This window comes from Zalophus californianus, chromosome 4, assembly GCF_009762305.2.
Source record: "Zalophus californianus isolate mZalCal1 chromosome 4, mZalCal1.pri.v2, whole genome shotgun sequence".
NCBI classification, from domain to species: domain Eukaryota; kingdom Metazoa; phylum Chordata; class Mammalia; order Carnivora; family Otariidae; genus Zalophus; species Zalophus californianus.
This window is the reverse complement of record NC_045598.1, coordinates 2,170,205-2,181,018: the sequence shown is the minus strand read 5'-3', so window position 1 is coordinate 2,181,018 and position 10,814 is coordinate 2,170,205. Positions and strand designations below refer to the sequence as shown.

At 60.9% G+C, this 10,814-nt stretch overlaps 1 protein-coding gene across 13 annotated transcripts in view; it reads right to left on the bottom strand.

Annotated features, from left to right (window-relative positions):
- Positions 1-4,036: 4,036 nt before the first annotated feature.
- Positions 4,037-10,814, bottom strand: part of TP73 (tumor protein p73) — a 65,925-nt gene continuing 59,147 nt past the window's right edge. For 9 of the 13 annotated variants that reach the window (XM_035727334.1, XM_035727332.1, XM_035727336.1 and 6 more), the window contains 5 exons: positions 10,701-10,789; positions 10,043-10,164; positions 9,538-9,686; positions 9,132-9,270; positions 8,299-8,886 (listed from right to left, as the gene is read on the bottom strand). In XM_035727334.1, the coding sequence (XP_035583227.1) occupies positions 8,301-8,886; positions 9,132-9,270; positions 9,538-9,686; positions 10,043-10,164; positions 10,701-10,789 (1,085 nt within the window). In that variant the 3' untranslated portion in view covers positions 8,299-8,300. Of the gene's footprint in view, positions 7,663-8,298; positions 8,887-9,131; positions 9,271-9,537; positions 9,687-10,042; positions 10,165-10,700; positions 10,790-10,814 lie in introns of those variants that run through there. The other 4 variants (XM_027574613.2, XM_027574636.2, XM_027574627.2 and 1 more) reach the window with 1 other exon arrangement.

The following is a 10,814-nucleotide window of genomic DNA, read 5'->3' as shown; positions in this document are numbered from 1 at the left end:
CTAAACTCCCGTGTTCCATTCATTAGCTTTGTTGTCGATTCTCTGTAGAAATGATTTTCTTCTTTTCTTTCTAGCCGGTATGTTTTTCTTTTTCTTGTCTAATTGCGTTGGCAGGGACCTGTCCTATGACGTGGAATAGGACTGAGAAGAGCCCTGTGTTGTGTCCAGTCTTAGGGTGAAGGCCTTCGTCTTTCACCACGAGTATGGTGCCAGTTCTGAGTTTTGTCAGGTTGGGAAATTTGCTTTCTGTTCCTACTTCACTGAGATTTTTTATGACGAGTGGATGTTGAATTTTATCAAATGCATTTTCTGCATCAGTTGAGACGATGAATGATTGATCCTCTAATATCCAACCAGCCTTGCATTCCTGAGAGAAGCCCACTTGATTGTGCTGTATTACCCTTTTTAATATAGTGTTGAGTTCCATTTGCTAAATTCCTGTGAAGAATGTTTCTATCTGTGTTTATGGGAGAGGTTTGTCTATAGCTTTTTTATAGTGTCTTTAGAGGGTTTTGGTTTCAGGGTAACGTTTGCCTCACTGAGTAAGCTGGGCATGTTCCCCACCCCCTAGCCCCTCAGTTTCCTGGAAATGATAGAATGGGCACTAATTTCGAAACATATAAAAAGCCATTTTTGAGCTCCCTAGGGTGAGCTGCCACAGACCTATAGTACTAGTTTGCCAGTGCCCGCCTCACTGTAACTTTTATCTGAAGCAGCCTTTTTCAGTATTCCATAAGAGGGGCTTAGGCTCTTAAGTCATAATATCTCTTTTCAGAAACTGTGGGCTGACCATTGCTTATGGGAAAGAAGTTCTGGAAGTACTCCCCCTCAATGCCATCAGTGCGGCCGCTGACGGCTGTTGGGGCCACAGGGAGAAGACAGGACCAGGCAGGGGCAGCTGGACGGAAAGAAGGGTCTGGGCCAAGGACTGAGGCGGTGGATGGCAAGGTGTCCCAGGGGCAGAGAGGCATGGACCGCCGTGTCATCCCGAGCTTCGTGGGATGGGGGACAAGGGGGGCTTGGGCAGGGCACCGCAGGACTGTGCCTAAGTGGGGGTGATGAGGCCTTGGTCTCTCAAGCCCTCACTGGAGGTACCTGGTGGGTGACGCCCACCAGTGCTGGGCGGTGAGCGGGTGTTTGGGACAAGGAGTGGGAGGCCAGGCCAGGGGTGGGGAAGGCCACCGTGTGGGGCCTGCTGTTTCTCCATCTCAGGAAGTCCGTTCCTTGTCTGGGCTCGAGTCCCCTTGGACTTTGCCTGGAGAGCAGGGCCTCCAGAGTCGTCTGTTCTCATGGTCCTGCATCCCTCCTCCCATTCTCTCTGGGGTCTCTTCTGCCTGTGTGCTTCACGTCCCCACTGACCCTGAGGGGCCAGATCCAGGCCTGGCCCCTGTTTGCCCCTGCCTGGAAGAACCCTGCAAGAGGCGCTCCGTCTCATTTCCCGGGGCTCCCATCTCCACGGTGGGTGGAGTAGCCCACGCCGAGTCCTGTGTGACCCCCCAGATCAGCTTTTCCCGCCACCGGCTCTGCTGACTGTCTGTTTCCATGCCCGCCCTGAGCCCCGGCCGCACGTCCCCTCTGCCTGCCGGGCATCTGCACACAACGCGCACACGCTCACATGCTCAGCTGGGGCCGAGCTCGCCCAGAGCTGGCTCCCCTCCCCGGCCACGCCCTCCCTCCTGCGCCCACCCTCACCTTTGGCTCCTCTTCTGTCACCACCTCACATCCTCTGTCGTCGGCAGCTCCCGCGCGCGCTGCCTGGCTCCCCGCAGAGTTCATCCCAGGGCGAGCCCGATAGGATGGAAGGTGATCAGGCTCCCCTCGCTCAAGGTCGATGTCACCCTCCTTTCTGACTGCGGCCCTTCTCGCTGGTCCTCAGGGCACTGCCCCTCCTCGGGGCTTTGCCTGGATGCGTCCATCCCAGGCTCTGTCCTAGGCTCCTCCGGCCCGCTGGGGCTTTCCTCAGATGTCACCCCACAGGACTCTTGCCAACCCTGACTTAGCGGTCGCCTCCACTCCTCCCCCCAAAGAGCGGTTCCTGGGGCCCTGTGGGTGGGGCCGGCCCGTTGGCTGCGGACCTGCAACACGAAGTGGTGGAGGCCTCTGGTCAAGGCAGAAGCACCACGAGCGATACTGAAGCTCAAAGCCAGGACCGGCCAGGGATCTGACAGCCTGACCATGGGGGCTGTTCCCACGAGAGGTGCAGCCCATGGTGACAGGCTCTGCACTGCAGACTGGGACAGGGGAGGCTTCAGCAGCCGAGGGGGCTCCGTCCTGGTGTCACGGCTCATTCAGGACTTGACAGCAGAGGCTGGGGTCTGTTTCAGCCACGGCCTGGTACGTGAGGGAGATGCTTCTGGCAGGAGCCCCCTCAGCGTGGGGACTGGGGGTCAGGGCAGGATTGACCATGTAGGCTCAGTGGGCTGCAAGCTGTCTCCAGGGGAGGAGCAGAGCCAGAGGTGGCTGGAGCACATTGGAAACTAACGGTCATGTGCAAGAGGCAGGCTGCAGGGTCCGCCGGGCATTTGGGGCAGCTGTAGCGGTATTTAGAAAACAGGCAGTTGTCTGGAAGAACCCGTGCAGGAGGCAGGCGCAGGTACAGCGCTGTTATGGGTACGGCGGGGTGTCCTGATGCACCACTAGCCCGTCGTGTTCTTGCCGGCCTGCGGACTTGGTCTTCAGAGGTCAGCGGGGAGACGAGCAGACGCCCTTCTCCTCCCGAGGGGCATGGAACATGTAGCCAGGCCTCCTCTTTTCCTTTTGGCAGCTACGGGGTCATCGCCAGGATGCTCCCAGAACAAGCGCGCCTTGCAAAGTGGCCGGTCTGCTTTGAACCCAAATCATCTTTTGACCTTAGAGTGCAACAGATGGGAGATGTTTTTACATGTTTGAAGGAATTGGCTGTATTGCTCGTACCCTACTTAAAAAAACATGTTTCTGAACAAAGATACAAAAAACACCCTTGTGCTGTAAGTGTGACTGTGTTCATTCCTCAGAGGCTGCCTTTCCTTGTTTCCCATCTGGTTCAGAGGTGTCGGAGTGCTTGCGATTGGGGTTCCTGTCTCAGTGATAGGGTCAGGGCATGTTCTGCTCAGCCCTTGACGTGGGCCAGGGATAGATAACAACTCTGGGGAAAGGGATGAGCAGGTTTTGCTCAGAGGCGAGTGTGTGAATGAATGGGCCCAACCAGAAAGGTGTGGCTGGGGCCCCGGCTGGTACACCCAGCTCCACCTGGCCTCTCCTGGACCCGCCTGGCCTCTCCTGGACCCGCCTGGCCTCTCCTGGACCCACCTGGCCTCTTCTGGCCTCACTTGGCCCCACCTGGACTGTCCTGGCCCTGCCTGGCCTCTCCTGGCCCCTCATGACCCCTCCTGGCCTCTCCTGGCCTGCCTGCATGTGGTGTCCCCGCAGAGCTGTCCCTGCTTTAGTGAGTGCCGGAGAGTGTGGGCATGGCTCCATCTGGCCTTTGTGTGTTTTCTCTTCTGCTTAGTTTCAGCCCGATGTCTAAATGACTTGGGCCCCCCTCCAGGTTGAACAGACTCAAGAGGCCTGTTCTGCTGGGGCAGGGCCCCTGTGTCCCACAGCCTGGAAATCCAGAAAGCTGAGAACTGGAAGAACGGAAGCTCATGTGGCCTCCAGCCTGAGTTGAGCGGCCGTAAGCTCTCTCCTGTCTTCTGTGTTCTAAGTTTTGCAGAGAAACGTGAATGTGCTCGCCTCCAGGCAGCTGGGAGGGTATTCGTGGTCTACCCGTGTCCTGTGTAACCTTTCTGAAGTCAAGACCTCCGGCCCCCCTTGGATGAGGGTTCCAGAGGCTGAGGCCGAAGTAAGGCCTGTGAGGTCAGGCAGCTTTCGCTCTTGTGACTCCAGGCAGCCCTGAGCTCTTGGCTCTGCAGTGCCCACAGCCGCATTCCGCTGAAAACACAGGAGAAGCCCAGTGGGGCTGCTCAAGCCCGGCGTGGAGGCTGTAGGTTCCCCCCACCTGCTGGGAGCTGCCTGCGTGCACAGGTTATCTTCCTTATCTGAGTTACTCAGAGACAGCCTTCGGAACGTGCGCTTTATTATGTTACAAAAAACAAAATTTCCCACCAAAACACAGCTAAAAAAATAACACATTTTCCCAAGATTACATTACCAAAAAAAGTTAATATCATTGGAATAGATCCATTAATACTGCTTGAAGACGCATCAATTACATTAAAAATGTGGGTGATATATATATATTTTTTAACCTTAAAGCGTTAAAGTGCTTTACCCTATGGAAACAGAGAACTGGCTGTCTGCATTGGAGATGCTGACCTGTCCCTGATCCGTGCATGCTGAGGGCCTGGGCCATGGAAATGACCGCTCCCCAGCAGCCCAGCCCTGCTAACGAAGCTCTGCACACAGCCAAGCCTGTGGGGGCAGTGAAGGGCGTGGGGCAGGACAGGCCCCCCCCCCAACCCCCCAGCAGCGCGCTTTCTGGCCTGAGCTCAGGCCTGCTGGTGTCGGTGTGGACGCACGGTCCACCTCACTCTCTGGGCTGCTTCCCATCCAGAGCATTCCCTCCTGCCTCTTCACCGCTGGAAAACCCATACCTTCGGGGTTTATTCGTTCTTGATTCTTGAGTTCTGTAGAACCAGAGTTTCAAACCTATGGAGTGTTGCTCCCGTCAGTTTGCACGTTCTCCTAAGCAGGGCCAAGTTTCTACACAATTGATTCTTGTGGCTTGTTCTCCCCAAAGGCCCTCACCCTCCAGCACAGTGGGAGAAAGGCTCCAGGACAGCGCGTGCAGCCTGGGGCCCCCATGGGAGGACAACCTCCTCCCTCCCCCCTCGATGTTCGGGGCTCTGCCTGCCCTGCACCAGCCCTTTCCAGGGCACCTGGGGGGGCCTCTGTGGCATTTCCTGCTGGACTCGGGCCCACAGGAGCGTGCCTCGGAGACAAACGGGGGCCTGGGCTTGCCCGCATCCGGCCGGGTCCGTGGGAGTTGGGGGATGGGTCCCAGTGCCTGAGGTGGAACAAGGGGGCACCACTGGGGTGCCCCAGCGTGTGGCTGCAAGAGCAAGTGCCAGAGTCTAGCCCAGCCTTGAAGCCCAAGAAGCAGGACTTCGCCTATTTGCTCATTGGTAAACCGGCATGAGCAGGGTACATCTTTCCCTGGCCTTGCGGTGTGTGTGGGGGTGTGTGTGACAGAAAACGGGGGGGGCATGGGCAGCTGCACATGGCCCCCAGTGGCCCTGAGTCTGCGGCCTGTGACTGTGGGCCTCTGCGCAGCGCATACCTTGGGGAAACTGCAGATCCCCGTGCACACGGAGCCCCTCTGGGCTAGTGAGCAGAGCCTGCTGCCCATTGGAACGAGCTGGTTCTGTTGCCCCGGTTAGCCCTGGCTGGGGCTCAGAGCTCCTGGGTGCGCGGTGGAGGGGGAGGGATGGCCGCGTCATCCCAGACGCGGCGCTCACAGCACAAATGATGCTTTCACGTCAGTGTAGACTGAGGATGAGAATGGCATGACTCTCCAAGGTGAAGTCCTGGTCTGGAGATGGCCCTGAGGCCAGCTGGGGCTTCCTTCCCCTGCTGGCCAGTCTCTGAACCACCATGCAGCAAGGAGCACCGCTCCCTCTTCCCAGGGCTGACATGGAAGAAGGAAGCCGGTACTTAGCACCCACTCTTCGTCCAGCGTGGAAAGGGACGGAGCTGGAGTTCTGAACAGACACCTCTGAACACGTGGCCTGAAGAGTCCGTCCTGCCTTCTCCAGAGAGGAAGGCTTCTCCGGGGGTGCTCAGGGCAACAAGAACAAACCTGAAGGGTGCTGAGGGCTGTGTCTACACCTTCCCCGTGGCCTGGAGGCTTACCTGCCTCAGTGGGGACATCGGTAGAGGACCCACACATTCTGCAGGCGCGGCGAGGGAGCAGGCTGTGCTTGGGAGGTGCCACATGCCCGCACGCAGGGCAAGTCTCTGCTGACATATTAGGCCGGCCTCCCTTCATCCCGCCTGCCTGGAACAAGGTGGTTTGCCTCGTTACCCATTGCCCACATTTCTCTGGGGCCCTGTGTCCTGCCCTGGACAGTGCGCTCAGTCTGTCAGTGTGCTGGCCACAAGGGCTCATGAGGTTCCTTGCAAATGAAAATGGCCCCACGCCTGCCCCCAGCCCGCTGATGCCTCGGGGTGCCTCATGAAGGTCTGCCCCCTGCCCCCTGCCATCCCTAGGAGGACAGGAGGGCCCTCCCAGCACCGGGCCTTCCTCTGAGCCCCCAACGGGTGCACATTCCTGCCGAATGCTCCCCCTGCCTGGGAGGGGCTCTCCCCACAGCCCTGAGAAAGGTGACCCACTGCCCTGCTCCCAGTTTGCCAGTGTCGCCAACGGAGTGGAGCTGTCCCAAGTGGAGAACTTCTCAGCCAAACAGCGGGCGGACCTGCCCTGCCCCTCCACGGCCCCCTCCAGCATCTGGGAGCGAGAAGCTGACCCTTGCCTGGCTTGCCCTCTACTGGGAAGCCAGGAATGCCGACGGGTTGAACCCTGAAGGGAATGTCAAGAATGAAAGCAAAAAATAAAATAAAAGCTGACCCACCAAGTACAAAGGGTATCATTTTATCAAATATTGACAATTTCCAGTAGTCTAACGAGCACGCTGTCCACGTCTGTGCCGAGAAGGTCACCGAACGGAGGCGGCTGTGGCCAGTGGTGTTGGCATGGGTGTTGGCTGGTGGCACCTGACCAGAAGTTTCCTTGCCTCCCAGGAGGGACCGCACACGCGGCAAACGCACTCCTTCCTAGGCCCCTCCAATTCCAGGGAGGTTCTGGCTTTCCTCTTTGGGCAGGAAGTGGAAGGTAGCTGCAGTGGTTTGAAGTGAGAGGGACAGACTGACCCTCAAGTCCAGCAGAGGGACCCAGCCTTGAGCAGACACAGGGTCTGAAGCATCGACCCCAAGATAAACATGTTTTAGATACAATCCCGGGGCCGCTCATTGCCAGGAACCAAAAGACTTAGAGAAATACTTTTCGGCAGTCTGTCAGCAGAGGCGAGCCTTGTATTCCGAAGGACCTCGCTGGGGAGCAGCAGAGCCCTAAGGAGGACGAGGCCCATGGGGGGTGGCACCGGCCCTCGGGGGCACCCCCCCGGGTACAGCTCCAGTCCCCGGACACAGCAATCCTGCCGTCCAAGGCGCTGCGGGTGGACCTTGCCTTTTCCCTGGGCACAGCCTGTGGGTCCTGCCTCCCTCAGCAGTCTTTGACAAAAAGCAAGAGGAGACCAAACACGGCTTCCCAGGGACTCCGGGCCCCGGCCGTCGCCACTGACCCTGCACCGTGCCCTCCGCGCCCACTCTCCTGCGAACCCTGGCCCCTCAGTGAATCTCGCTCTCCGTGAACTCCTCTTTGATGGACTGTTTTCGGGACTTGCAGTCCGGGAGGTCGAAGCCGAAGTCGGCCCACTCGTCAGGCCCCGAGCCCCCGGCCGGAGCCCCGCGGTTGGGGATGGTGATGGTGTGGCGCACACGGAAATGCACGGCCTCCATGACCCGCTGCCGCTGGAGCTCCCCCGAGCTGCCGATGGAGATAGCAGAGGTGTTGCTGCTGGAGCGGATCAGCTGCTGGGCGCCGTAGTCGTGGCTCTGCTTCAGGTCCTGCAGGCCCCTCCAGATGGTCATCCGGTACTGGTCTGGGATCTTCAGGGCACCGAGGTCCTGCACGAGCCGCGGGCGTGCCACCGTCAGCGGGCCCTGCCCCGGCCCGGGCCCAGAAGCCCCCTCACCCCCCAGCCATGGCCGGGGCCGGGGCAGGGGCAGCTAGTGCTGCATGCATGAGACCGTGGCCTTCTGTGACCGAGAGCCAAGAATGGGCGTGTGCGTGTAGGGGTGAAGCCATTCCTGGGCTCTGCGGACTGCGGCCCTGATCACCGTCAGAGTGACCGGCGGAGCCCCTCCACAGCAGGCCCCGTAGGGACCAGAGCAGATCATCGAGCCCCTGTGCCCTCCCCCTCCATGCCAGGCACAGGGCTCGTGTGGGTGAGGGGCACTTACCATGCACTGAACTAGCCTGGCAGGGGTCGGTGGGGACGGGGAGGGGGAGGGCATTCATCCCAGTGACTGGCCCCAGTGCCTGCAACAGGCCTGCAGCCCTGGGTGGGAGCTGAGCACCAGGCTGGGGAGCAGGGGCTCAGGAGGCTCCCGGCCGCTGAGCTGGACCTGCCCTGGGATCTGGGGCTGCCCCTGCGTCTCAGGGCTCTCGAGGCTTGAGCTTCCCTTGGCTAACCGTGCATTATGGCTCAAGGTAGCCCTAGGCTGCAAGCAAGTGACGTCTTTCATGGTTTAGGAGGGACTCGCTAGTGGTATCTTGTCTGACCCAGAGATGAGCCATGCCATTTGCTTCTGGCCTGGCATGATCTGAACCCAGGACACACAGGACGTGTCTTGCCCTCTGTGGGCCGCAGTTTCTCCCCATGTAAGTGGAGAGCTGCCCCAGCTCCAAGACCCTTCTGGCCTTGGCAACTCTCTGTGCTTTGGGAACAGCCTGTCCCCCAAATCAAAGGCAGCCGGGCCGCTGGGTCCACGTGAGCAGTCCACTGCCAGGGCCCTGGGCGGGGGTCCCATTCAGCCACTGTCTGTGCAGCCAACTGCGCCCGTGCCTCCAGAGCTGGCTCGGTAGGAGGCCAGACGTGAGAGAGGACGTTGGGTTTGGTCTCGGGAAGAAGGTTTTTTGCAGATTTTCCCGCTCCCCCTCCCCCGGTGAGAGCAGGAAGCAGAGTCCCAAGAGTGGGGGACGACCGTGCCCTGGGCCAGGGCGCTGGGCTCTGGTCTGTGGGCAGGGCGCCTACCTCTATCGTCAGGTTCTGCAGGTGGTAAATGTTCTGTAGGCCCTGCGACGTGAAGTACTCGATGCAGTTTGGACACCCCAGTCCTGTCAGGAAACTGCGGGGAGAAGGCAGGGGTGGAGCGGCTCTCACTTCCAAGCACGCGCTCAGCTGTGCAGCCTGGCACCCCTGCCCGCCTGTGGCCACTCCAGGAAGCCCCGCGTTTCGTGCTTTCTCCCGAGCACCCGTTGGGTGCTCACTCCTGACCTCCCCGCTGCTGCTGTCCATGCTCGAGGTGGCAGAGTGGACGTGCCTGAGGACGGGCAGGACAGTGTGCCGACTGCCCAGCAGCAGCCCACATACCTGACCAGGCTGGGGTCGGCGTGGTAGGCGGGTGGTGGGGTGCAGTGGGACCCCGAGACCATGGACTGGGCACCGTGGCTGCCGTTCATCTCGCCGCTGGTCGGCAGGGCGTGGCCATGGTTGTTGAGAATCCCGGGGCCTAGGAGAGGGCAAGCCGGACTGTCGGGGCCAGCCGGGTCGGGTGTCCCCCGCTCTGCACGACCGGGAAGCTAGCATGGTGCAGACCTCCCCACAGTGGGGAGTGGACAGAGGGGACTGTCCGCGGCTGTGCCTCCCATCCGGGGACAGGAACTGCCGGTGGGAGGCGGCCATCGAGAGCCCCGAGCTGGGCAGCAGTGTCTGCAGCCAGAGCTACCCTCTGTGCCTCCCCAGCCCGTTCTGCAACCCCCCGACCCGGGCCACTCACCCATAGGCCCCAGGTTGGGCCCGGCCGCTGAGCTGTGTGGGGGCGGCTGGCCCACCAGCTGGTTGACGGAGGGCAGCTTGTTGACGGCCCCGTGTGCCTTGTTCATGGGCGAGAGGACCGGCCCGTAGGAGGCAGGCTGCAGGTGGTTCCTGCTCGGACAGCCACAGCTCCCGGTCACTTCCACACAACACCCCGCCCTGCTGGGGGCCTCCCTTCTCACCCATGTTCCCACCCAGACCTGGGCCAGACAGCCCCTGGCCTGCCCTCCAGCAGGGAGGCTAGAGCCAGCTCCCACCGCTGGAATCCGTCAGTGGGGCCGCCTGCTGATCCCCCTCTCACCGCCCCCTCCCGCCGCCGCCTTGCAGTCAGTGGACACTTAGGAGGCCCCGTGGGAGGGGCGGAGCCATGCACAGAAGGCTCCCAGGAGGAGGGCCGCCAAGCGGGGGTGCTGGGGGCCTGTCCTGGTGGGGGTCCAGGCCGGCGGCGGGGGGCGGGGTGCACTCACGGCCTCTGCAGGAGCTGCTGCTGCTGCCGGTATGTGTCGACCAGCTGCTGTGGTACCAGCTCCATCAGCTCCAGGCTCTCCTTGACCTTCATCAGGATCTCAAAGTTCTCCCGGCCCCGTACCTGAGCACAGACGGGGGGCCCTCTGCACAGGCGCCTCTGGGACCCTGCGGCCAGGGAACGTCCGCTTCTCCCCTCTTCCCCAGGAGCAGGTCTGGGGCCCGGTGAGCACCCACCATTCCTCCCATCCCCCGGGCTCTGCACACGCAGGCTGCTGGGGCGGGGGCACCCACCAAACACGAGGCTCTGAGAATCGGGCTCATTCTGGAATGGAAGAGCCGTCCTAGCAAAGCTGGTGGGTCATCTGACCCACGTGCCAGCCGTATAAGCTGGGCTCACAGACTTCAGGATTCCGTGACCCCTGACACACTGTCCCCCTGGAGGGGTCTGCCCCCCCCGTCGCAGCGGGACTTCTTGCGTGGCGGGAAGCAGCACACAGAGTCACTTCCCTGCACGGTCTGGCTGCCTGGGAGCTGCTTCTCCTGGGCACCCCGCCCACCACCTGCAGAGCCCAGGGTCTCAGCTCGGAGCACGCCAGGGCCACTCCCCGCCTGCCCCCGGCTGCCCCAGCACGGGCTTTGCGGACAGAGGACACGCACGTGCATGTGGTACACGTCCTCGTCTCCGAGCCTCCTCTTCTTCACGTTGGTGCCCAGGGCAGGGACGGCAGCGGGGCTCTGTTTGAAGGCTGGAGGGAAGGCAGGCCACACGCA